The following is a 26,899-nucleotide window of genomic DNA, read 5'->3' on the forward strand; positions in this document are numbered from 1 at the left end:
GTGAAGACTAGCACGAACAGTTTGACACGTAGTCCCTTTTCTACCTTTTCTACCCAGGTCAGAGCTCCTTGGGGTTGGGGATCAGGATGGGCAAATGTATCAAACTTCACTGCTTGTCTGAGTTTATTTTGCTAGACGCGGTTAGTTGGCAATTGTGGGTGTACTCTGTTCCCTGAGATGCTAAGTCATGTGTCTGAGGAGTCTATGATATAGGCCTAACAAACACTTAAGCTCCACAGTAACCTGGGGTGGTCGTAGAAGACTCAGCACAGGCCCTAAGCAACCTTAACCTGGGTAACAGGCTGAGGTAGAGAAATCCAGAGGCTCGGAGGGCATTTGGATGGGCAGGGGGATACTAGGTAAGGCAACATAGCCCCCTAGGCCCTCCATGCTGTAAGGCTGGTGCAAGCTGGCCTTCAGAAGTAGGAGAGACCAGTCAGGGAGACCTGGGGCAATGAGGTGGCATAGTGGGCCCTGGTCCTGGGAGCCGCTGAGGTCTGCTCTGCCAGATCCTCAAGTTGAATGGGAGGGACAGTGACCCGAAGAGTATATATGCCCACTTTCTCCTCTGCCTGGAGGGTGGCCACCTCTGGCGATGGGGAAGGTCTAGGGACTGGGTAATGTATTTGGCCTGGGCTGTTCTAGGTTGGTCTGTTGTTGGGGTGCCTCATGGCCCCATGAGGTGGAGGAAGGGCAGGTGCAAAGGATGAAGCCATTGAAGCCAAACCAAAACTGGGACTGAGCAGGCACATGGCCACAAAGCCTTCTGTGGGGTTGTCTTGGGACAGTTTCCTTCCCTCTGGGAAACTGCCCCTGTTTCTCCTCCCAGGCTGAGTTTCCTTCTCCAGAGGCTGCTCCAGGTGGTCTTAAGCAGTGGTTCTGAGACCTGGTAGGAGCAGCGCGGGCTGGCAGGCAGCAGAGTGCAGAGGCTGTCCAAGGCCACTGCCACCTACTGGCTTGCACTTTACTAGGGTCTTAAAGACTGAGGCCCGGGGTGCCCCGCCCAGTCTCCCCCGCATCCAGGTCCCCGTGTCGCTGCGCCCCGCCCGCTGCGCCGGTCCCGCCCTCCTGGCGCAGCCCAAGGCCCTCCCGGAGCTATTTTGAAAGTGACCCTGGGCTCGGGCGCCCGGGACGCGTGGAGAGGGCGCAGCGGGCGGCGGGAACCATGACAGAAGATGACCGAGGCAGCGCTGGTGGAGGGCCAGGTCAAGCTGCGGGACGGCAAGAAGGTTGGGGAGCCGCGGGGGCGCGGGGCGGGGGCGCGCTCGGGTGGGGGCGGGGGCGCGGGGCGGGCGCGCGCGGGCGGCTTCTCACGCTGTCCTGTCTCCGCAGTGGAAGAGTAGGTGGCTGGTACTGCGCAAGCCATCGCCTGTGGCAGGTGAGCGGCCGGGGCGCGGGCGGGACGGCGGGTGGCGGGTCTCAGCGAGTCCTCGGGACCCTGCCGGCCCTGCAACGCGTGGCTGAGGTGCCAGCTCGCCCGAAATAGCCGCGGGGGAGCCGCTGAAACCCAGCCCCGCGGCAGTAACCGGAGAGTCGCAGCCGCTCCGGCGCCCAGACCCTGGGACCTGGCCACCCGCAACACAGACCTAACTGGTCCCCGAGTGTGGTGTTGTGGGGGTCCCAGCTCCTGTGTAGGCCAACACCTTTCCTGGACCAGCAGAAGCCCAGAGGGGCTGCAGTCTTCCCATGGAGGAGTAGGCATAATGTGCCACGGTGACATAGGTGTAAAAATGTTTGTATCAGGAATTCCTAAGCCGCCCAAGCAGTACCACCTCTCCCCAATCCCATCTCCTCAGGTAGGGTAAAAGGTGGCCTGCCAGGTAGGAAGAGTCCTGTTTCTGTGTCCCAGGACCTTGACTTTGTTTGGGGGAGACACACTTCTGAGAAAAGAAAGTGGTACCAGGGTCTGCTCCCCTCAGTATGAGGAGAGCCAGCAAGGAGCCAGGACAGCTCTGTAGCTCCAGCCTGGGACTGCAGCTGTTTCAGGAGACAGGTGCCTTGGAGCTGGCCCAGGCACCCAGGGGTCTGTAGGGGAAGTTGGGTGTGTGTGTGTGTGTGTGTGTGTGTGTGTGTGTGTGTGTGTGTGGCAGATTCACACATGTGCAGGCAGCCAGAGTGACTTCCAGGATGCTGGTGTCTGTCAGCTCCCAAGAGGGGTGGCACAATTCACTAGTTGCTTTTGTTGGCAGTCTGGCCCCTGGTTCCACGGTATCTTCATTCAGTCCTTCAAGCCCAGACCCTCTGTGGCTCACAGCCTGGGGGTCCTTGTCCTTGGTATTCCAGGATATCCGGGAGAGGGTGATTGGAGACTGGGGAGGGGAAGGGACCCTGGACACGGCCAGGCTTGGGGGCTGGATGAAGCAGTAGAGAAGTAAAGTCCACAGTGAATTTGATCAGCTGTGGTCCGTGTGTGCCAGCCTGGCTGGTGAGGGGTCAGAGGGGTCTGTCCCAGAGAGCATCCTGAAGTGTGCTCACCTCACTGACTCTGTTGGGATCTGAGAGCTTCCTGTATTCTATGCAGCCAGCAGGCCAGAGGTCCCCAGGGGTGGGACTGGCAAAGGAACCTGGATTACAAGCTGTCCCCAGATGGGGCTCTGAGGTTGAGCTGGGATGTGTCAGAGGTAGGTAGGAAGTGACTGAGTCAAAAGTGGTGGGTGTGGCCTGTCTCTCTATCCTGTCCCTCTTGAGCCTGCTTGCTGTCCCAAGACCTCTTCCTGAGCTACACAACCCATAGCCTTCACCAACCCCCCCCCCCGGCTTTCTCCTCCCACCTGCCTGTCTTATTCCCCTGGAGACTGGATCTCCCCTACCCCACCCTCTCCCTCCCTCTAGACAGAGGCTGACACCTGTGTCCTTGAGGACCCGAGGTCTGGACTCTGTTGATCTGGTGTGCAAGGGAGAAATCAGCTCTGTTTTCTTGTCCTGAGAAACCAATGGGTCCTTGCCTTTAAAATTGTGACCTCCTTTGTGGAGGCTCATGGGAGGTAGTTGAGAGGGACTAGGAACAGAGTTCTTTGACAGCTCTCTCCTCTCCTCTCCTCTCCTCTCCTCTCCTCTCCTCCCCCCCCCCCCCCCCCAGCACAGCTGCTGGGCCATTGAGCCCCAAAGGGCCCGCTGATGGGAAGTTCTTCCTACCAAGTTTCTTGTCTCAGTGTGGGATCTCAGAGTGGGCCTGTGGGCCTGGTGAAGGATAGACAGATGGGTCCCCTCTCTGGGCAGACCTTCAGGAAAGGGGTGCTCTGGTTTTGTCCTGGACAGTGGCTCACTGAGACCAGAACTTTGGTTCTTAGCCTGTCTTCTTTGTGGTGTGGTCTCTTGGTGGAGAGCTCCAGACAGCCCATGGAACGTCCTCTGGTTATAGACAGTGGACAGTATTCCCAGAGGCTGCTAATCTGCTGCTTCCCATGTGGGCTGTTTCAGGGGCTTCATCCGACTTGGGAAATCCACTAGGAGGGACCCACGTTCTGAACCTGGCAGAGAAGCCAGGGTCCAGACAGAGGGGTAAGGCAGGTTTTATACCCTGTCTTTCTCTGGGGCTTTGCCCTTCATTCCTGAAGGCTAGGGATCCCTAGGCAGCCATGGTATGACGGTCCCAGAGAGGTGCATGACCCACCCACTGCTCATGAGGACTGTAGAGGTCTCAAGCCCACACATGGGGACAGAAGCCTTGAAGATGGAGTCCCATGCCAGCCAGAGCTCAGGAAACCCTAACTTTGAAGTTGGTAGCTCTGATGATGGCAAGTGTATTTCAGGAAGACTGAGACCCCGTGATTGATGACCCAATACTTCCTGAGTTGGCGCCTCTAGCTTTGGGTTATCTAGATCTCCGCCTCCTTCCCAGGGGGCGCGTGTGACACCTCAGCCCAAGGCTGAGGACAGGACGGGATGTCAGCTAGACCTCTCTCTTCATGGGGACATCACAGGGAACAGGAATACCTGGGTCAAGGCTTGATTCAGCTCCTGTGCTACGTGACCCGGGCAGCCACATCTCCCTGAGTATCTTTGTACTTAGCTGGATCGCTCTAGGTTGGTCCTTGCCTGGCTATTCCCACATCTGCCAGGAAGAGGACAGAGGTGAGCCTTGTCCTACCTGGGCCTCAGCTCTGAGCCCCAACTGCACACTCTTGGGCACACCCATGTCTATGTGTCTCCCTCACCTGTTTGGAGCAGTAAACGTGGTGTCTTTCCTAAGATAAACTTTGAGCCTGGGGCCTCACCCTCCATCTTGTCCCCATGGGTCCCCAGGCTCAGGGTGATCTCAGGTTGCTGCTTGCTTTTATCCACAGCACTTCTGAGGGAAGTTAGTGCCTCAAGGTCACCGTGACCTCTAGGGTTAGACCTGCCCCACAGCTGCTATGGTTCCCTTCTACCTCCTCCCAACTCCGCGTCCCTGTCCCCCTCTGCTCACTCCGTCTTCCTTGCACTTCGTCCCTCCACCCAGCTCTGCCTGTCTCTCCTGCCCTCTGTGTGGCCCTGGGCCCTGGCTAAAAGGCCTCAGTGAGCTCATGACAGCTCCATGGTTATTTTTACATCTTTAGATGCCTTCCAGCTGCCTGCCCACATGGCCGTTCCATGTCCAATGGGCTTCATAGCTCCATCCATCTAGGGAAGACCCTAGTCTCAGCTGCATCCCTGAAAGTCCTCCCCAGGACCCTCATCCTGCCCCCGTCCCAGGAGCCATCTTCGCCTTCACTGGCCCCTGCCAACCTACAGACATTCCTGTGGCCCCTGCCTGAAGCACTGGGGCAGGTTCAGATATCGGCTTGGAGACTGTTCCTTCCTGTGTCCCTGTCCAGCCCAGCAGACCCACGGTATTCCTTAATGGGGCAGGACAGGAGTGTCTGAAGCCGTTCTGCCCCTGGGTGTCTGCTCTCTATCTAGTAGCCAAGGCTGGGCCAGCCTTCCGTACTCAGTACTCTTAGAACGAACTTCTGGGCATCAAGCCTTCCTGGCTCATGTCCCTGTGACTTGGTTCTCTTGTTCTCCTGGTCCTTCGGGTGTTCATAGAGCCCTCTGGGCTTTCGTTCTGACTGTTTGCTGTGGGGCTACTAAGCTTGGCCCCTGAGGGGTCATTATTTTGCTTATCCCCAGAGGTTATGCCCCTACCCCCACTCCCACCATCAGGTTGCCTCCATCCTTGTTCATCACATAATACTATGTCAAAAGTTAGCTGTTGGCTTGTATGTTGGCTTGTATGTCCCTGTGTCTCCGCCCATTGGTCCAGGTCCCTAGGAGATGAGATGGGCTGACAGAATTGGAGTTGGCAGGATAAGGGTGGGGCATTTGGAGCAGTTGATGTCTCAAGAGAGCCCCTTCCACTATCCATCCAGTTGCCTCTATGCCCCAGGCCCACAGAGCCACATGCCAGAGATTGAAGACCCTAGCGGTGGCGGTGGCTTCTGTAGCCAGTTCCGGAGCCCCTCCTGCCGCGCTAAATGCCACCCTGCCCTGGTTTTCTTGAAAAAGAAGACACTGTTATGAGACCTGTGCTAGCTTCCTGTGGCTGCTCACTGAAACCTGAGCACGACAAACTGCCTTCCAGCAGCAGAGCTCGTCGCTTTGCGGGTCTAGGGCAGAGGTGTGAGGCCAGCCAGGGCTCGCCCACGGTCTCACTGCCTCTTCTCACCCAGTGTCTCTAACTATCCGTGACCCGTGGCCCTGTGGCTCCACCCCTGCCTGTGTCCACGGGGCCTTTCGCATACCCGGTCTTATGATCTCGTGTCTCATCTGAGGATGTGTCAGCGTCCCCGGGATAACCGAGGGGCTTGTCTCCCAATCTGCAGTTTAAGTCTTTCCCCAGATGTCACCTTTACAGGTCCCTGAGGCTGAAAGTGGCCACTATTCATCTCCTGTAGATGCAAGAAGGGGTCACTGACTCTCAATCCTGAGGCACAGTTTTGTGTCCCCAGAGATCACATAGATTGAGTGGTAGCATCAGGCCTTATCAGGGAGGTCTTTCCTGTGGCTCTTCAAACCAATCAAACACCAGAAGTGAGCAAACTCTACCCTAGGGTAGACATGGACCAAACAGAGTCCACTGCCTGCATCTGAGGTGTCTCCAGAAACCACACAGCCTTCCCATTCTGCACTGTGGGCTTCTGAGTGGAGTGGTTGTGATAGAAACTGCTGTCCCTGCAATGCTAAGCTATTTACTGTTTGGTGTTCTAAGGAAAAGTTTATTGACACCATTCTTTTCCTGTCATTGAGTCTATTATCTTTCTGAATGAAGGGGTGACAATCTGGTGTCCCTGAAGCAGCAGGGTGTTCCTGAGTATTAGACTCTGCTATGCTAGCACAGGTTGAGGTTGGGCCACCATTAGAGCTGAAGGAACTAGACGAGTGGGCAGATACTGATCCTGATGGCCGTGCTGAGGGAGGCTGGACTCGCAGAGGTAGGATGGGATGGGAAGGGGACGGTGGGGGAGCTGAGGGTGGCCTGCCGGTGAGCATGGGAGGAGGCTGGGCAGTTCTCCAGGATAGCAATGCTGAGGGCTGAAGGACAGACATGTGTATGGACTGGACCGGGTGGCCAGTGTGTCTGTTGGGTGGGCAGCCATGTCAGTGTCAACAGGCAGCCACAGAAGCAGGACATTGGCTCAGGTGCTACAACTGTCGTGGTGGGTTCTCAGGGGAGGAAGGACCTGGGACTGTGGAGTCCTGCCTGCCAGGGACTTGCGAGGTAAAAGGAGCCAGGGCTATTTGGCCCCAGTGGGCTCAGTCATCGGTACCTCCCGGCCACACCTCATGGCAGACAGCCATGTTGGCTACAGCTGAAAGGGGTGTGGGAATGTGTGAGCACATGGTAAGTGCGCACCACATATGGGATCTGACACCTTCCCACATGCAGTTCTCAGGGCCTGTGTTACAGAGGAGGGCACTGGAGCTGACCACCGGAGGGAGGGGTGTCCTCTGTCCCTGCCATCCTGACACCGGGACCTGACTGATCTTAGGGCCTTGGCTATGCTCACCCCCGTGGTTCCTATGATTTCCTTCGTGGAGCCCCCAAGTGTGTCTGTGGGGACCTCGGCTGACATGTTTGGGAGTACTTCCGAGGGACACATTCTGGTTTTTGTTACCTTGTTGTTTACTTGCTTTGGGGCCCAGTTTCTTGCTTTGTGCCAGTGGATCTGTCATTCAGACCCTTCCCGCCAGTGTCTGAGAGAAACTGAGCCAGAATCCCCGAGGCGGTGGCCGGCGGATTCCTGGTGCTCCCCCCACCCCCTGGCTGATGGTGATAACAATGAACAGGCTCCCAAACAGGAAGCGGAGACCACCCCCCACTGTTTGTTTTTGTACAAGGAAGGGTCTATTTGGGGCTTACTATACCAGAGGGGTAGGAGTCCATCACCATGAGGCTGAGGAGCAAGGCAGGCAGGCGGGCGGGCGGGCGGGCAGGCGGGCGGGCAGGCAGGCGGGCGAGGTGCCAGAGCAGCGACTGAGGGCTCGAGTTTGCTCCACCAACAGGAATCAGAGAGCCTAGCTGCTTTGGGAGATAAGGTCTTACATAGCCTGTAGCTACTTGCAATGTAGCCGAGGCTGGACCCCAGCTCCTGGCCCTCCTGCCCTCACCTCCCCCCTTGGTTTTGTGCATGGCCCGCAGCTGGGCTTACTGGTGAACGTGCTGCCTGACTGCTTGCCCACCCAGTTGGGCCTCAGAGGAAGAGCGTTTGTGGCCCCCAAAGCTCTGGCCCTCATGGAAAGCTTGCGGGGAAGTCTTTGGTTTTTTTTTTTTTTTTTTTTTTGGGGGGGGGGGCCCTCCATGATCCCTGCTCTCCGCCTCCGGTTAGGGGAGGAGGGAAAACCGCAGAGGCCTTGGGAATCATGGCTGGGGTTTGGGTCGTTCTGGAGATTTGCCGAGGCTGTTCGCAGGAATGTCTGGCTTGGCTCTGAGCTCTTTGTGGTGTTTTCTCCAGTCTCCCCTTGGTGAAGCCCAGCACATCCATTCATTTAGCGCCACGGGCTATTTGGGGTTCCCTGGCATGAGAAGTGTTTAGGTGTTTGCTTTGGGTGCATGAGCCTACACCATCCTCCATAGGTAGGCCCTGAGGTTCAGGTGCTGCTGGGGTGACGGCCTGACTCCTGGGGAACCTTCTGACTAAGGCTGGTGGTGACTGTGGAGGGCAGAGAAGTGTGAGCATGGCTTGCACTAGCCTACCCAGCTTCCTCAGGAAGATTATCTCATGGGGAGCTGCACCTCTGGGGTGCGGTGCTGTGGCAGATGAGAAATGCACTTGGGGTAGAATTCCAAGATACCTTTTCTCTGAAGGGCCTGGGAGTGGAGACTCAGTCCTCTCCGCTGCAGCCAGATTAGACTCGATCACCACCCTACACAAACCAGGCAAAAAAATGGGCCAGAAGCACGGGGCTCAGGGTAGGCCCAGGGTCCTGGGGGATGATACCCGGTAAGCTCCACCCACCCAGAGCAGGAGTAGGCAGGGCTTGCTCTTGTCCTGTGGGGTGGGTAAGTCATCTGTTCAGTGTCAGCCTTGAACTGCAGTCTCTGTCCAGCCGTGCTGAGTCCTTCTAGGAACGGTGGTAAGGGAATGGGCCATGAACAAGACAGGCAGCCCTCTGATGACCTCTTGCCCATCTGAACAGACTGCCTGCTGATGCTGGTCTACAAGGACAAGTGTGAACGCTCCAAGGGCCTTCGGGAGCGTAGCAGCCTCACCCTGGAGGACATCTGTGGCCTGGAGCCTGCCCTGCCCTATGAGGGCCTGGCCCACACTCTGGCCATCATCTGCCTGTCTCAAGCTGTCATGCTGGGCTTCGATAGCCATGAAGCCATGTGTGCTTGGGATACCCGTATCCGCTACGCCCTGGGCGAGGGTGAGTGCCACTGGTGTGGGGTTCGAGGTGAGGACCCAGGGTCTGTCACCTGTGTGGGCTGCAGAGATGAATGAGACCGCAGGGAATCTTGTAGAAATGATACAAATGGGCGGTGTCTCAGAGTCAAAAAGCCAGGCAGGCCCTTATGGGTACTCAGGCCAGAGGCTAGGAATGAACTCAGTGCCGTGGCCCATTGAAGTCCCTAAAATGAGCCTGTTAAAACTGGAACCCTTAGCTACCCAAGTTGTCCCCAAGTCATTTAAGGAAGGGCACTCTCTAACCCCACCCTTTGTGTGGCACCTGTTCTGTATCACCCCAGAGCACATGCAGAAGGATCCATGGGGCCCATGGGGGCCACGGGGCTCGACCTGCAGGGGCTCAAGGTAGAAGGAAACAACCAACTCCAGAAAATTCTCCCCACACTGTGGCATGTGTGTATAGGCACTTCCACACCCCACCCCACCTCTCCCTTCCCTCTCCCTCTCCTTCTCTCCCCCCCCCCACAGAGATGATGATGGTGATGGTAATGGTGGTGATGGTGGTGGTGATGATGATGATGGTGGTGGTGGTGGTGATGATGATGATGATAAATGAACAGATAAAATCCATCACCCATGCAAGCTGAGATTTAGGCAGCTGAGGTGGCGGCTTAGCTTTCATCCATCCAAGGACACGGAGCCTGGTGGACCTTTAGCCTAGGGGTGTGGTGTGGACAGTGCAGTGACTGTGCAGGGCAGGCAGTGTTTGCTAGAAGCCCTCATTTTTCTGGGGAGTTCTCTGGTGGTGGTTCTTAGCTTGGCTGCACCTCCTGCCCCATTCAGGCAGGACAGGGGCTTCCCAGGTCTCTCTATAGATGTTGAGAGAGAATTGGGTGGCCATCCCTGTAGACCCAAGGGTGGGCTTGCCAAGGACAAACCCAAGGTCACAGCTTGGAAAAGGACAAAGGGGACTGGCATGTGAGTACTGCAGGCAGAGGCTGCTATTGGCTCACAGAGAAGGACTTATGAAGTGGGGTGCTCTAGGAGAGGAGGAGGAGGAAGGGACCAAACTCCTCGTTGTGCTCCTTAAGGGCTTTCCAGGCAAAGGGCTGAACTGACAGGAGACAGGCCCATGGCAGCATCTAGCTGCCTCCAAGCCATGCTGGTCTCAGGCAGACCTGCCAACCATTGCCCCCTAGTCTAGACACAGGATGAAACATACTCCACTCCTGAACTTTGTTTTCCCATCTCTGAAATGGGAGCACATTGGCTGTCTTGATGGGGAGGGTCCACATGGAGTGTTCTCAGTGTTGGGCAGAGGGCGGTCCCCTCAGGGAACTTGCTTGTTTCTGACTAGGGAAGATTCTGGAATATAGATGGGATATAAGTGGGGCCCTCTGGTGTCTTAGCACTTCGTTCATTCGTGGTTGAGTGGCCGTGGGAGGAATGTTGCTTTGCCCCATCCCCCCATGTGCTCCCGTGGGAACACGGCTACTTGCTTGACCATCTCCTTCCACCGCAGCCACGCCCTGGTAATACCCTTTTCTCACTGTCTGGTCCTCAGTGCACAGGTTCCATGTGACGGTAGCTCCTGGCACCAAACTGGAGAGTGGTCCAGCCACTCTGCACCTCTGCAATGACATCCTGGTCCTGGCCAGGGACATCCCTCCAACCGTCACGGGGCAGTGGAAGCTGTCAGACCTCCGGCGTTACGGGGCTGTGCCGAATGGATTCATCTTCGAAGGCGGGACCAGGTGTGGGTACTGTAAGTACACTGTGCGTGGGGGACACTGGGGACACTTGAGCTGATGGGCCTACGCATATTGGCTTGGGGACCTGACAGAGGCTGTGGGCTGTTTCCCCAAGCAACAGGGCTGCAGTTGCTTAAGCTGGGTGCTGAACCTGAACGCTGGCTGTTTCTGGGGATGGGAGGGAGCTTGAGGGATCCTGGGAAACTCCAGAGAGCAGCGCTGTGTCACTGTGTGGCTTGTGTATGGGATCAGTGTCGGAGTCCCTTCTGTTCAAGTTAAATGAAAAAAAAATTACCTAAAAGGGACCCTGAGTGGGGTCCCGTGGATGTCACAGAGAAGTACATTCGTTGATCCAAAAGCTCTCTAGCCCAGCGCTTCTCAGTCTTCCAATGCTGTGACCCTTTAGTACAGTTCCTTGTGTTGTGGTGACCCCAACCATAAAATTAATTTTGTTGCTCCTTCATAACCATAATTTTGCTACTGTTGTAAATCACAATGTAAATATCTGATAGGCAGGCTATCTGGTGTGTGACCCCTGTGAAAGGGTCATTCAACCCCCAACAGGGTCGAGACCCTCGGGTTGAGAGCCACTGCTATAGACATACTGCCTGCCTTCCTCCCTCCCTCCCTTCCTCCCTCCCTCCTTCCCTCCCTCCCTCCCTCCTTACCTCTCTCTCTCTCTCTTTCTTTTTAAAAATTTATTTATTTAATTTATGTATATGAGTGCACTGTAGCTGTCTCAGACACACCAGATGAAGGCATTGGATGCCATTACAGATGGTTGTGAGCCACCATGTGGTTGCTGGGAATTGAACTCAGGACCTCTGGAAGAGCAATCAGTGCTCTTAACCGCTGAGCCATCTCTCCAGCCGCCATACCAGCTTCCTTGACTGCTGGGCTGCCCAGGGCTGCCTGGATGTCAACAGTGAGGTGGCCATCTGTGGGAAGGGTGGGTCTGCCCCTGGATGGTGTAAAGGTCCTACCCTGAGTCCCCAGGATCATGCCATGCAAGGGCTCCACTCATAGTGACCAGGGTGAGGTGAGTGCGGAGGTTGCCGTGTGACAGCCATGATGGGCTGGTGTCTGGTTGCCAGGATGGGAGCTTGGTGGGCGGTGGTATTGGAGGACAGCGAGGTCTTTCATACCAGGATGAGGTGTTTCAGTGACCCCTCCCCCCATGCTGCTCTCTAAGGGGCTGCGTGCATGGTTGTGGAGTTCAGACCTGCAGTCACTGAAGGGACAGAGCCCCTTTCCTCTCTTGAGAGGCCAGCTCCACTATGCAGTGTGCTGATGTCTAAGGTGCCCATCCTCCTGGCAACCCGGCATAGGGCTGAGGTGACTATGGGTAGTTGCTGTATCAAGGCCAGGGAGCCCCTGTTGTCTAGAGGCCCAGACTATTTTCTTTCTTTCTTTCTTTCTTTCTTTCTTTCTTTCTTTCTTTCTTTCTTTCTTTCTTTCTTTCTTTCTTTCTTTCTTTCTTCTTCTTTTTTTTTTTTTTGGTTTTTTCAAGACAGGGTTTCTCTGTATAGCCCTGGCTGTGTCCTGGAACTCACTTTGCAGACCAGGCTGGCCTCGAACTCAGAAATCCTCCTGCCTCTGCCTCCCGAGTGCTGGGATTAAAGGCGCCCGCCACCACGCCCGGCTTGAGGCCCAGACTTTAAGTAGTAGAATTCCTAGGTCAGTCAGCATAGACTCTTGCAACCTGCTCACCTATCGTCCCCTTGTCAGGGATATACCCCTGACCTGTGCTGGAGTATGAGATGTAAGAAGTTAGGCTTAACTCCTGCATAGCATATCCAGACTCAGCGTGGCCTGGTTGGGTGTGTATCCACAGGGCTCCTGGAGTGATGTCCCCCTCTCCTTAGATGGCATAGATATGTGTTGTGCTGGTCACTGGCTGCCTGGACCTCATGTTCTGCAAAGGGCTGAGTGGGAGAGGGTACCATGCCTCCGTCCCTGCTGGATACTGGGAGCACACAGTGGGACTCTGAGTGGGAAGCAGTCCCATAGGGACCTTTGAGGAGATGAGATGTGATCTACAGAGATGCTTAGTAAAGGAACGCACGGGGAGATGAGGCAAGGTAACATCACGCAGCGTGACATCACAGCGCTGGGGCAAGCACAGCCACTTCTCATGGTGCTCAGCCTTCTTCCTTGGTAGGTCTCAAGAGCAAAACGATTTCAGGACGGCCTGTGGTTGTGGTGGTGGGATGGCCAGTTAGTCCCCTCTGTCATTTGATAGTTGGGAACCTCAGACTGGTCAGTCACAGTGGCTTCTCCATCCTGGGAGCCTCTTGATTTGGGAGTTCCCCATATCACTCTGATGGAGCAGGGCAGAATCCTTGCTTCAAGGTCTGTGGGCGGTGCTGGCCAGCATTCTCTCCAAGCCAGGCAGGCCTCCGGGGTGGGCTGGGCCAGAGGACCCACTTCCATGGAGGCCTGTTCGCTTTGTCTGGATGCCAGTGTATTAGGGCCTGGCGCACATTTCTCTTCTGCGGCCTCTGAGTTCACAGCTTGGTCTCTTGGTGCCAGTGGGCTCTGTTCTGCTTGTCACCATCCTGGGCATTGCCTGTTAGCTCTGCTGAGAGACCAAGCTCCTGACCTGGGCTGTTGTGTTTTCCTCGGGGCTCCTGAGCAAGGTCCTGAATTAGCTTGTCCACTGCAGGAGGCTGCCTGGAATCACTGTGCCTGGAGCCGGCTAGTCTGGGTCCTGCTTCATAGCCCTGGCACTGGCGCTGCTGGCAATTCTCTCTCTCTCCAGCTCAAATCCTACTTGGCCCAAATCCTTCAGTGGCCTACAGGTCACTGGCTGCTGGAAAAGGCTGTGGTGACCATGGTTAGGTGCTGTGTGTGTGTGTGTGTGTGTGAGCCCCTGTTGTGTAGGGGTCCAGACCTTGAGTAGTGGAATTCCTACAACAGGTGACTGGGACTCCTGCAACCTACCCACCCTTCATCTTCCTATAAGGAGTGTACACTTGACCAAGGCGGGGTGCGAGGAAGGTGCGAGATGTAAGAGGTGGAGGCTTAGCTCCTGTATAGCATAGCCAGGCTCAGCGTGGCCTGATTGGATGAGTAGCCACAGGGCTCTGGGAGTGATGCCTCGCTCTCTCTGGGCAGGCCAGTATGGAGAGACTGACTAGGCAAGCCCACCCCTGTCCATGACAGTACCCCGAGGCTCTGTTCTTTAATAGGGACACACTTGGCCCTGCTCCAGGTGGTCATAGAAACTGCTGCAGCCAAGCAGCGACTCCCTGACACAACACAGGGCACAAGATGTGACTGGAGCCCATGCATCTGCCCTACCCCTGGGCAGACATAGGAGAGGAGCTGCAGCCCACCGTGGCTCAGAGAGCAGCAGGTGGCTGGGTTAGTAAGGCGACAGAAATCAGCTCCTTCGCAGTTTGGGGCCAACAGTCCTCAATGAGAGGGTCCGTATGGCCTCCCCCTAGGATTATTTCTGATTTCCTCATTACCTGTACTCCTGGAGTCCCAGCTGGTGTCTCCTGTCTGTGATGAGGACTGTCACTGGCTGTAGGGCCACCAAGGTCAGCCAGGAGAATGTTGCGCCTACAATCTAACCCAGCCCATCTGCAAAGACCCTTCCATATATATATATACACATGTGGACAGGTCTTTTGGGAGCCAACGTTTAACCATGATGATTATAACATTTGAGTCACGGTGCACATAGCTTGGCCTTGTCTAGTGGGCCTTGGAAGATCTCGAGTATACAGAATTAACCTCTTCCTTCCCCAAGGACAGACCCTGGCCTGCCCTGCCCCCTCCAGAGCCATGGGGACAGGGCCTGCTCCCCAGACAGTATAGAGATGACCCCGTCCCAAGGTTGCTTTTCACTTACCGAAGCTTGCTAGTTTAGTTGGGGGTCAGGGGCCTGTTGGGGAAGAGAAGTGCTGGGGCCACATGCAGAAAAGCAGCCCAGGAGCTGGGAGACCAGGAAAGGAAGGCCCAGAAGAGCCGAGAGCCTACCAGGTTCTGGTTTTGCTCCAGACAAGGGCAGGGAGGCTTAGCCGTGTAATAGCTGAGCGGGGTGACCAGTGGTTTTCAGGAGTGCTATCTGGATAGAAGTTGACTGTGGGAGAGGCAGGACCCTTGCTGAGGTAGGACAGCAAGACTGGGGCAGGACAAGGACTCCTGGCTCTGTGGATCTACTTCAGTGCTTTTCTCAAGCCTTGTTCATGGGCCGCAGGGATAGTGACGCGGGCATCCCAGACAGGGGACATGCGGTACAAAGGCCTTCGACTCAGTAGTCGTGGAATGACATTCAAGGGATGTGACCATTTGTGGGACTTCTCTGTGACCTCCAGAGAAGATCCTGCAGTCAGCAGCTGGTACTGAGTCAGGCCCCTGACTGCCACGATCCTCCAGGCCCGTGATCCCATCTCTGCTGGCTTTCGGGGTTCTGCGGGCCGGGATTAGAGTGAACTCCCCCCACTTTTGTAGTCAGATAGTGACATCTGTGTACAGAGTGAGTCCAGGCCCTGTCAGTGTGGAACCTGTTGTCACACAAGGCCCAGGCTGGCCACAGGAGGATTCCCGAGAGCTGCCGTACTGGACACGGAGAGGGATACGTCTAAGTGCGCTCAAGCCCTAGTTTTTGGGGCCTCGTCGCCTGGGGCTTTCACCCTGGCTCTGTTTTGAAGAAGAGGAAATGGAGTCATGGGCTGCCATGGCTGCCTGCGGCCAGGTGGGGACAGTGGTAGAAGTGACCCAGTTCGTGTATTGCTGTTTGTCTGTGCAGCTGTCCCCGAGGCAGGGTGGGGCTGGCTGCTTACCCCAGGCCTCCATCCGGCACGTGCCAGCCCTCCTTCCTCTTGAGGAACAAAAGGCTTTCTTGGGCAGAGTGGGCACTGAGCTGGGAGCAGAACCAGCTGCTGGGTAATTCAGACACTGCCAGCTGTCAACAGCTACCATCTGTGTCCTCGGGGGCTGATTTGCTGCGATCTGTTTGTTCGGGACAGAAGAGAGAGGAAAGGCACCGTGCCCTCTGACCTCTGAGACAGGCCGTGTGACCTCCCGGGGTACATGGTGTCTTCGTGTCTCAGCTCAGGCTGCTACATAAGAGAAATCAGATTCCTAGACTGAAACCTCACCATTTGGGGATGTCAGTGATACTGTGTGTGACTGACTGAAGTTTTTCGGAATGCTGTGATAGAGCCCAATGCCTTGGCTTCCTCGTCTGTACAGGAAAGAAAGTGTCACCTCTCAACATGCCACTCCCTCCTGAGGTGGTCTGTGCATCTGCAGTGTGCCTGAAGTTGGGCTTGGGGGTCCCTCTTCCTGGGGTCTGGAAGGGACCCCCACGCCTAACCTGAGCCTGGCTGCTCACTCTCTTCCCAAGGACCAGAACCTTAACTTAGCTTGGTCTTCAAAAAGCAAAAAAGTCAGGGCCTATGAGGAGGCCCGTACTGGTGTAGGCTGTGTGGAAGAGGCCCAAAGCAGGTACTGGAGAGCAGAAACAGGCAGAGGGAAGAAGTGGCTTCATCTGGGCCTGCAGAATGGGTGCCACAGGTCGATAAAGATGCTCTTTAGGGTGTCCAGTGACAAGCTGACAAGGTCTTTGGCTAATGTCTCTGTACTCCACTCAGGAAGTGCTGGTCCTTGCTGGGCCAAGCCTGAGACATTTGGAAGTGTGTGTATATCTAGAGGTCATTGTCATGGTGATTTCGAGGACACACTGTGCTAGAGCAAAAGCCAGTAGATCCTAGGAGCGTCTGGCACCCCATCTTTGGGTACTTGTGTTAACCGTTGCGCTGTAGTAAACACCCTGACTGCAGCATCTATCTGTTCTGCTGCTTGTAGTTCTAGGTCAGAGTTCTGAGGTAGCTCATCTCTGTCCCACAAGACAGAGACTGGGTCACTGGAACAGTGAAAGCCAGGCTGATGGCATGTCCTGTGGTTGGTGTGGAGGTCATAGTTCCTTTTCCAGGAGCACAGTTGGGCTTTTCTGCATGGTGGGCAGTCCCAAGAGGGCACAAGGGAGTGGCTCCAGGCTCCCTCAGTGACTTCATCTCAGAATTGGAAGAGCAGAGTGTCACCTCTGCCACTATATCCTATTCCGAGGAGGCCCAGGCTGACCAGAGGATGCTGAGGAAAGGGGACCTAGTCTCGTGGGCGGGCAGTCGTGTGGACAGGGGACCTGGGCTTCACCCTTCCTTGGAACATACAAGCTAGCAAGCAGCAAAGAGAAGACCCTTGTAGGTATCTTTTTATTTTTACCTAAGGGACCTGGCATCCGGTCCTGGGAGGTCTCTGGGGCCACTGTCACACGGTGCTTGGTCTGGGGTCTAGTGCAGCAGACAGCTAAAGGGATGTAAGGCAGAGTAAGCATCAGAAGGGCTGTGGCGGAGGTGAGAGTACCTCAGGGTAGACATCTGACTTCTTGCGAGGGGGTTAAAGGTCAGAGCTTGGAACTAACAAAAGGCGACATCGCAGTGTTTCTCAACCTGTGGGTCTCAGTCCTTTTGGGGGGGGGCGTTACCCAAGACCTTTGGAAAACACAAGTATTTACAAGTAATGACAGTAGCAAAACTACAGCTATGAAGTAGTAACAAATAATTTTATGGCTGGGGGTCACTGCCACATGAGACTCTGCCTTAAAGGATCTCAGTATTAGGGAGGTTGAGAAGCGCCGTGACGCTGTTTTAAAGGTCGTTGGCACGTGCTAAGGAATATGGATGGACATCTCCCATGTGGAGGCATGCCAGGTGGGACAGGCATGCTTGGGGAGTCCTTGGTGACTCTGAGAACCTTGGGAGGACAGAGGGGACAGGGTAGGAGATGGAAACGTATCCTGGGGAGGCCTTATTCCTAGATTCTGAAGGCCCAGGTTGATGGGCCATGGAAGAGGTATATCCTGCAGGACTGTAGATGGAGTGGGGCCCAGGGTGGTAGCTGCTACGTTCCTGGGCCTTATCTGCCTGGTTGCATCTCCCGGGGACTGGAGGGGGGGAGCCTGATACGCCATAGATATGGCCGTGGTGGAATGCAGGGCCGGCTCCACTCCCTTCGGTAATGTGGTTTTTTATAGTCGGGGGACTGATTGTCCTGCGGCTTCTGCCAGCTGCCTGTAAGCTCAGGATTAGAGGATTGGCCTTCCATGAGAACTGGGGCCAGACTGACTGAGCCCTGAGGTGGGTGGGGTGGTAGATGGAGGACAGGAGCAAGCACGGGATGCTTTGTGTGAACCGGCCCGCAGATGATGGCCAGCATACTTCACTTAGCCAAGGCCCAGCACAGATCTTGGCTTAGCCCACCCACCAGATCCACCAGGGCCTTTCTGAGTCAGTGAGCTCTGGAGGTGGCCTCCTGGGTGGGCATCAGGGTAGCTGTCCACTTGTGCTCCGTGTCTCTCGCCTTTTCTCTCGGTCCCTGGTGTAGAACCAGTTCTGTTGTGCTGGGTGGGCAGTGTCCCAGTGGCCTCTGCCCTAGACTTGAGTCAGCCTGCTGTGGATTCCATCTGCTTATCTCTAAAACAAGAATGATTTAAGATATCACAAAGCTTTAGTAGCCTCAGATGCTGTCACCAGGGTAGCCACACGGGGGCACAGAGGCCTGTGTGTCTTGGGACTAGCTGAGCCTCCCCCCCCCCCCCGGCATCCACAGCCTCATGTTCGGCAAAGATGGAGTGTGACCCGGACTTCCCAGCCCTTCCCCAGCCACACAGAGCTGTCCCTGCTTTCTGTGCCTGAGGAGCCTCCTGCGTGGACCCTGCCTGCCTTTCTTTGGGCAACGGCAGAAGCCCGGAGCAGAGAAAGATTCTTGTGTGGTGACACACAGAGTGGAGTGTCCAGCCCCGTGGCCTTGGCTCAGCAGGTGGGGGCAGTCAGCCTGGCTGGGCTCTCATTCACTCAGCCAGGGACAGGCTTCATTCACCCTGGGTGGAGGCACGGCCCAGCAGGAGGGCCGGCCCGGTGCCTGATGGCAGATGGCCTGGGGGTGTCCTCCCTGCTGACTCATTGCTCTGGGCTTCTCTGGGAACAGAGGCTCTGAGCACCTATGCGGTCCCTCTGCCCAAGTGATCCTGGGCTGATTATGTGCCATTCCTTCCTTCTGCTGGGTGGACAGGTGGGGCAGAGTCAGCCCTGGGACATGTGTGGTACCTCAGGGGTTCATCTTTACCCTTTGACCTCCAGAAAGGGGAGAAGCCGCTCAGTGTGTGCCCTCAGACACAGTACTCAGAACAACAGCTGATCATTAGTGGTGTGGGCACCCACACTGTGCCACAACGGGACAGACATCCACAGGCGCCGTGGCACAGTCCTGAGGGTCAGAGTCAGTGGTGACCATACCGAGGTGACAGACCGAGGAGCAGGAGATGCAAGGAGAACTCCCAGAAGTGCCTCCCTTGTCATCAGCACCTGCTGGGGGAAGAACCCCAGGAAGCCCCATGTGGCTCACCACAGGAGGTGCAGGCAGTGGGTTGGTCAACATCCTTTTAGGAGAGCGGTCTTGGTAAGTCAGGACAGGATGCCCTCATGAGGTGCAGGACCACTGTGCTTGGGCCATGCAGTGCTGTCTGGGAGGAACACCCAGCTGGCATTTTGGCACAAGTTTTTCTGCCAGTCTCTAGGCATTGCTAGAGAGACAGCACCCAGCTCCTCACCCTGGGCACAAACTGTTGCAGGCGGAGAAGATTGCTGCTTTGGGCCAGTTCTAGGCAGGCTCGGATGGCATGGGCCTGGGGCCCAAGGCTGGTTCCATGGAAGCACTGGTGGGCTCGCTTGGCAGCAGGGAGATACAAGGGCTCCGGGCCTCTGGGCCTCTGGGTGTGTGGCTACATGAAGTTGTATTAGGTCACTTGGATTTAGGCTGGGGATTTCACAGGTTTCATGCACCCATCCCAGATCCCCAGGCCTACTCTGGTTGTGTCTCCAACCCCTGCTGGAGTCGGCTGACCCCCATGCCTCTCTGTCCTTCCTCTGCAGGGGCTGGAGTCTTCTTCTTGTCGTCAGCCGAGGGAGAGCAGATGAGCTTCCTGTTTGACTGCATTGTCCGAGGCATCTCCCCGACCAAAGGCCCGTTTGGGCTTCGGCCAGTTCTCCCAGGTATGTGTGGGAATGTGGCAGGGAAGGCACACTTGCTGGTCCAGAAACGGGTAACCTTCTTTGTCAGCCTAGTGAGGTAGCCCGCCCTTTCCTATTCACGACTACGAATCCGAGAGTCCACTGTAGTCCTTAGCACTCAGTGGGATTCCTAAGGACGTCTGCTGGCAGGTGGTCTCCTGTAGTTGCCCTTCCTCCGTGGACATGGACCACGGGGACACTAGAGCCTGCGACCTTCTAGTTGAGCCAAGTGAGCCACAGCTGCAGGGGCTGGGCATTAAGAAGCCCAAGCCCCTGGAGATGGAGCAGAGAGAGCCTGGTCCTAGATCACTGGCATGTGAGCAGCTAGGGGTCAGGTCCAGGGTGTCAGAGGTTGGCATTTGGTTTAGGAGCTACTCTGTTACATGGGAGGTTATCTGGTATGTGTGGGGTTTCAAGGTGTATTTGGTGTGGGTGCCCCTGAACATGCCCCTAGTCCCCGCAGTGGCCAAGAGCATCTTAGCTAGGTATTCTGCTAGAAATAAAGGGCTCATGGCCCTGGCACTGAGGGACCCAGAGCAGAATGGTCTTTCCAGATTCTGGCGGGCCCTGATTTGGGGGTTCTCAATAAGGATAGTGTCCAGATGTGGCGACGCATTGATGGCCAAAGCTCCCATCTGCTGTGTCCTTACATGGTCATCCTGCCAGGGAAAGGGATACAGTTTCAAATACTGAGACAGGTCCATGGGCACCAGGCCCTCCATATCTGCCCACTCCTAGAGCAACCAGGGAGATGCCTGCTCAAAAGCCCGAGGCCTTCCCTGTGGTCAGAACTCTCCTCTTGTCCAGGAGTCTAGGCAATGTGACCTCGCCCCCTGCTGGTAGCATTTCACATTGCAGCTGCAGATGAACCGTGAAGGGGCTATGCTAGGGGGCCACCAGAGTGTCGGGGACTGTGCTTTTCTCTCAAAGGCACACATTTTAGAGGTTCCTTGGAGCATATTCACTCCACAACTCATCCTGGGATGTGTGTGAGCCACTGTTGAAGCTCTTGGGAGCAGGACCTGGATTTTCGGGGTACCCACTCTCCTGCTTGTTTTATAAATGGTTCTGGGTGAAGGGAGTATTGGATGCAGCACTGGGCAGAGGGAGACATAGATGGCTCATCTTGGAAGTGAATTGTACTCCAATACAGGTAGGGGGTGGGCTGTGCCCAGATAGGGCCATTGGTGACTGTCGGTGCATTCCAGACCTGCTCCACAGCTGCCCCGGTCAGATCTGCTGGGCCGGCTCAAAAGCTGCCTCTTCCAGGGCCTGGGTCTGCGGGAATTGTACCTAGATGTCCTGCCTCGATATATGGGGCCTTGGGTCACCCTGGCACGCTAACTGTATGGATTATAGTCAGCGTTGAGCTACGGCAATTGCGGAGACCTACAGGGTTGGTGGGCCCCATGTAGGGAGGGCTTGTGAGAGGACAGGGGCTCTGGGGATGGTGTGACATTCAAGTCCCACAGCTGGGAGAGGCTCCTAGGATGCACACTTTGGAGCAGCGCCCCATTCTTGAGGTTTGCTGGGGTGTAATTGTGCGGACTCTCCATGATCCGACCCACCAAGGCAGTCTTTCACATGAGGACAGCATTCTGTTTCAGTGGCCCTTTCTAACCGAAGGAAGGGGGAGGGACTACGGCAGGAGGCTTGCCATTCAGAGCTCAGGAAGCCCATGGCAGCAGGTGCCAATCATAGAAGCCTTCCTCTGGGCTCTCTGGGGCCACTTGTGCTCCAAGGTATTTCTGAAGGAAGGAGGGAGGCTATTGTGAGCTAGAAGAGGGTGGCAGGGGCCTCCCTACAGGGTAGGTTTTCTACATGGCAGTAGCTGTACAGGGAACATACACAGGGCCAGAGGGACAGGTCCTACTGCATGCAGCCTGGCTGCCTCTCAGCCAGATGTTGGCATTGTCAAGGGATAGGCAGTGTGGATGTGGGCGGGGAGGACCTTGCATGAGCACTCCAGCAGAGACACGGGGTGCATGGTGAGGATGGGGGGGGGGACAATCTTCTTGCTGTCACTTATGGTGGTACGGCATGGCGCATGGATGGCAGATGGTGAGGGGCCAGGTAGTTGCAGGCAGTGACAGAAATATGGAAGCATTTCATTGAGACCAAAGTGGGGCCCTTGAGGAGTGGTGTGTTGAGCCAGGGCCAAGCAAACCTCTCCAGGATCAGGGGGGCTGTGGGACTGAGAAGGTACCATTACCAGTGAGGAGAGGCTCACCCTGCTGAGGGTGGAGAAGAGCGATCGATCTGGTTGTCTTAGTGGGAGTTGTCACAGGGACAGGGTCCTAGGCTGAACAGATAGGGAACCCACGGCAGGGACAGAGACTCAGGCTGGGAAGTTCAAGGGCATGTCCACAGGAACAAGAACATGGACCAGGAAGACTCAGAGGCCTGGGCTTGTCATCTGCGGGGGGGGGGGGGGCAGAGTGGCTGGTTTAGGTATCCTGTATTTGATGCCTAGCTGCTGGGAGAAGGCACAGCCAGGGCTGGGCCTGCTAGGGACCAGCTCAGGATGCCTTGGCTCAGAAGGTTCTGTATTCACCAGGTGTCCTGGTGGTGCAGAGGTGGAATGCAGGGGTGAGGCAGGGGTGGTGTGCAGGGGTGATGGACGTGCAGGGTATGGTGCAGGGGTGGCGTGCAGGGGTGGTGTGCAGGGTATGGTGCAGGGGTGATTGTTACCTTTTCTCTGCACAGACCCGAGTTCTGGGGGACCCTCAGCCTCAGAAGAGCGTGTTGCCCAGGAAGCACTGGAAGCCCTGCAGCTAGAGAAGAGGCTCAGCCTGCTTTCACACTCTGGCCGGCCAGGCAGTGGAGGTAGAGGCAGTGGTTGGTCTCGTCTGGGCTGTAGGGACCTCTCTCTAAGTACTGTCCTCCCCACTCCACATCTGTCTGCATGGACTGTTGGGGTCCCCTTAGTCCACACTCATGACCCTTCTGACCTGTGCAGGTAGCCGTCATCCATCTCGGTCATGGCTTTTCCCTCTTATTCACTCATTCTTCATTCATCATCCATTCATTCATGCATCTATCCATCCATCCATCCATCCATCCATCCACTCATCTATGCATGCATGCATCCATCCACAGATCCACACATCCATGCATCTATCCATCATGTATCCATCCACTCATCCATGTATCCATGCATCCATCATCCATCCATCCACTCATCTATGCATCCATCACCCATCCATCCATCCATCCATCCTTCCATCCACTAGTCTATGCATGCATGCATGCATCCATCCACACATCCATATTTCTATGCATCCATGTATCCATCCATCCACACATCCACACATCTATGCATTCATGCATCCATACACTCATCCACACATCCATGCATCTATCCATCATGCAACCATACACTCATCCATGTATCCATGCATCCATCATCCATCCACTCATCTATGCATCCATGTTTCCACCCATCCATTCACACATCTATGCATCCATCCATGCATTCATTATCCATCCATCCATCCACACATCTATGCATCCATCCATGCATCCATTATCCATCCATCCATCCAACCATCCATCCATCCACCATGCATGCATACATTCATCCATCTATCTATCATTCCTCCTGATCATTCATTCATTTTATCACCCATCCACTTAGCCACTCATTAACTCTGTCCCTACTCATTCTTTCTTCTCTCTCCTATTCATTCACTTATTCTCCCTTCATTCATTCATAAACTAGCCATGTGGCCTAGGCAAGCCCCAAGCTTTCTGCAATTTAGTTTTACTATTTTTCTGACAAACTGCTCAGGGGTCAACAAAGCTGGCTTCCCAGGAGCAGGGGCCCTTCTCCAGCTACTGTCAGTGGGAACATGGATAGAAGCCTAGCCAGGAGCAGCTGTGGCTGAGGGATAGGGGCTGGCTTGGCAGATGGGCTAGACCAGGTTTTCCTAGGCCAGAGAAGTATTGTCTGGTGCCTGTCCCCATTCCCAGGGATGCACAGTGGGACCATGGCCCTCTCCCTTCTCAACCCCTCCCTCTAGAAGTAGGGGTTCCCAGCCTGTAGTAAGCTTTCCTATCTCCTTGGAAGGTTTGCAGCTGGCGTCTGGCTCAGGAAGACCTGTAAGCTAGGCCAGGCAAGCTGAGAGGAAAAGCAATGGTGGCATGTAGTTTTCCATGCACACGGGGTGAGGCAAGGCAGCCCTGGCAGGATGGGAGGGCGGTGGACAGGATCTGGTCCCAGGCATGTTCTTGTCCCCATGACGAGCGGAGGCAGAGGGAAGGACAGGCTGGATGGGGCAGGCTGGTGTGTGAGCTTACTGGGATGGTGAAGGAGGGTGGGCTGCCCCAGGCCTTGGCTGGGCTAGAAGGTAGCCAGGACGGTAATCACAATGGTTAGGCTAGGAGGGGAGGGGTAACTCAGGAACTGGGTCACAGATCCATAGCAAGTAAGGCTGTAAGGAGGTACCTGCCTCCAACCGGCTGTAGAGGAGAGAGGGTGGAGTCCAGGTAGAGAGGCTCAGACTGGGACCAAGGAAGTTGCTGGCTGCCATTGAAAGTGGCAGGGGCTGGATGAGGAAGGGGCTGTCCCTCGGACTCAGGCCTGCTGTTCCAGCTTCCTTCCAGGCATAGGGGCCAGGGAGAGGTGGACTGCCACAGCATGCTAACTAGAGACCGCTCCTCACCTGCTTGGACCGCCACAGCAGCCTCAGTTTCTGCTTTGTCTCAGGGGATGACCGAAGTCTATCCAGTTCCTCTTCTGAGGCCAGCCACTCAGACATCAGCGCCAGCAGCCGGCTCACTGCATGGCCGGAGCAGTCCTCGTCCTCAGCCGGCACATCACAAGAAGGACCAGGGCTGGTGGCTGCCCAGGGCCCAGGAGAAGCCATGCTGGGAGCCTCGAGGCCACCCCTTAAGCCGCTGCGGCCTCGGCAGTTACAGGAGGTTGGCCGCCAGAGCTCCTCTGACAGTGGCATCGCCACAGGCAGCCACTCCTCCTACTCCGGCAGCTTCTCCTCCTATGCCGGCAGCAACCTGGACGTGTGGCGGGCCGGCGAGGAATTCGGTTCTCTGCTCAGCCTGCCGCCCGGAGCCAGCGCACCTGAGCCCAGACTGTGTGCCTGCCCACCTGGGGCGGCCGAGTACCAGGTGCCCACGTCACTGCGACACCACTATGACACACCTCGAAGCCTGCGCCAGGCCCCCAGAGACCCAAGCCCAGCTTCTCAGGGCAGCTCTGACCACGGTTCGGCCACAGACTTGGGTGGTCAGGCGCCCACGGGGTGTCCCTCCAGTTGGCTGGGAGCTCGCCGACGGGGACAGGCAACGGACAGCCCAGGCAGTGATGCTGTGCTGCCCGGTCCATCCCCTGGCGAGTCCTGGGAAGCAGGCAGCCCCCATGCAGGACCACCTCCAGCTTTCTTTTTGTCATGTTCAATCTGTGGCGGACTCAAGGTAAAGCCCCCTCCCTGAGATAACAGGCTGGCAACTACTGGATCCGCCCTTCCAGACAGGGGAGGAGGGGCCCTAGCCTCTTTGCAGAGGAGATGCTCTGTGCTGTTTTGAGAAGCCACCAGACCTGTAGCAAGGGCCTCAGGGGCAGGGTGACAAACACAGGGCTGTCCTTCCCAGGTGGCTGCCAGTGCTGGAGGCAGGTCAGGCTGAGGTCAGGAGAGCCCCTGATCCTGCTTTTCCAGGATCTTCTCACGCATGGCCTGGATCAGGCAGAAGGCTGCGTGCCATGGGCTCCGGCAACATGTTGATTGCACTGCTGGGGGCAGAAGATCTCCGTAGCTGGGGTCAGTTCTCAGTGACTAGGCTTGGCCTGGACCACTGCCCTCTTCCCCTCTGTCACTGGCCATTTCTGACCTCCTATCCAAAATCAAATCTACCACGGCTCAGCTCCTCTAGATCCCCTAGTCTGTGCGCCAGCGGGTCTGTGTGTGTATCCCATCGGTCGGGCACAGTCTCTATGCGATCTGCTTTACACGGCGCCCCGCGGCACCCACAGGTGGGATCAGTGTCCCATCCCACGGGGAGGAAACTGACGCTCAGGAGGCTCCACAACTTGCGGGGTCTGTGACATTGACACCCACCCCCACCCACACACACACACAGATCAGTCTGCTCCTGGGCCCCTGGAGGGCTCTGAGAAGAGGGCTGCCTGACGGGAGTGTGCATCACCCCACCCCCATCCCCCAGAGGCTGAGTGTGCCCAGTGTCCTGAGATCAGTTGGCTGGAGGTTCTCTTGCAGAACCTTGCAGTTGTGCTCCCCTGTGTGCCTCCTTGCTGGGACCAGGAAGCTGGTGGCAGGACCATGTGGAAGAAATGAGGAGGAGGGCTCTGGCCCTGCCCACAGGTCACCCTGGCTCTGTGCTCGGGTGTCCACCCACCCCGGGTTGTGTGCTCCCTTGCACAGAGCAGAGGTGCTCCGCTTCCCTGTGTCAGGGGGTTGGTGTGGCTGTGCCCACCCTTTCTGCATCCCTCCATTGGCACCTACAGTTCCGATCTGGCAGGCCAACTCACCTGTAAATGCCTCGGCCTGTACCTGCACTGCGGCCAACCATGTTGCTCTATTGCGGTTTTTAAAATCTGTTTGTAATACGTTCTCAGACTGGAAATAAAGTTATCTTTTCTTACTGCCTTGCCTTGTTCCATTTGGCCCATCTCCCCACCAGGCCTGACACTGAGGGAACTCCAGGGGCCTGGCCCTTAGCCTGAGGTCATTGTGGATGTGGGAAAGAGGACCAGTGGCTTTGGATAGCCCCTGGGCCAGAGACATGGTGTGGTGTGGAGGGGGAGGGGCATATAGCCATACAGTGTTTTCTCTTCCCTTGCGGGACTCTTCTGAGCTCAGACTCACCCAGCCCCTAACCCATTTCATTTTCCCTGTGCAGAGAGTGCTCCAGAGAGCAGCCCCTTCCTGCCTGCAGCCCCTTCCTGCCTGCCTGTTTCCATTTTTTGCTGGCAGCCCTGCTGGAAGTTGGGAGCCTGGTTCTCCCAAGCTTCTGTTTGGGGCTTGGCCACATTCACTACCCACTGACTGGGTGGCCCTGCAAGTCACCGTACCTCTGGGAGCCTCAGTTTCCTCCTCGGTCGATGGGTAATTGGCTCACCTCATGGGCTGGCCTGAGGGTCTGGTGGGATCCCTGTACAAGCATCCAGCTGACATGTGTTCACTAGAGGGAGCCAAGTAGTTTTCCTGCAAAAGGTCTGAGATTGCATATCCCGGGTCCAGGGAGCCAGAGGGTTGGCCAGCCAGAGGGGCAGGCACTGCTC

General features: G+C 56.2%; 1 protein-coding gene across 3 annotated transcripts in view; it reads left to right on the plus strand.

The window, feature by feature from the left end:
• Positions 1 to 1,006: 1,006 nt before the first annotated feature.
• The window catches only part of Dok7 (docking protein 7), a 31,830-nt gene continuing 5,937 nt past the window's right edge, over positions 1,007 to 26,899 (plus strand). The window contains exons 1-7 of one of the 3 annotated variants that reach the window (XM_021210957.1): positions 1,007 to 1,205; positions 1,333 to 1,378; positions 8,599 to 8,829; positions 10,372 to 10,572; positions 19,504 to 19,623; positions 22,348 to 22,467; positions 24,350 to 26,260. In XM_021210957.1, coding sequence (XP_021066616.1) covers positions 1,176 to 1,205; positions 1,333 to 1,378; positions 8,599 to 8,829; positions 10,372 to 10,572; positions 19,504 to 19,623; positions 22,348 to 22,467; positions 24,350 to 25,092 — 1,491 coding nt within the window. In that variant the 5' untranslated portion in view covers positions 1,007 to 1,175 and the 3' untranslated portion in view covers positions 25,093 to 26,260. Of the gene's footprint in view, positions 1,230 to 1,332; positions 1,379 to 8,598; positions 8,830 to 10,371; positions 10,573 to 19,503; positions 19,624 to 22,347; positions 22,468 to 24,349; positions 26,261 to 26,899 lie in introns of those variants that run through there. The other 2 variants (XM_021210955.2, XM_029545482.1) reach the window with 2 other exon arrangements.

The sequence above is a fragment of the Mus pahari genome, chromosome 13 (genome assembly GCF_900095145.1).
Source record: "Mus pahari chromosome 13, PAHARI_EIJ_v1.1, whole genome shotgun sequence".
NCBI classification, from domain to species: domain Eukaryota; kingdom Metazoa; phylum Chordata; class Mammalia; order Rodentia; family Muridae; genus Mus; species Mus pahari.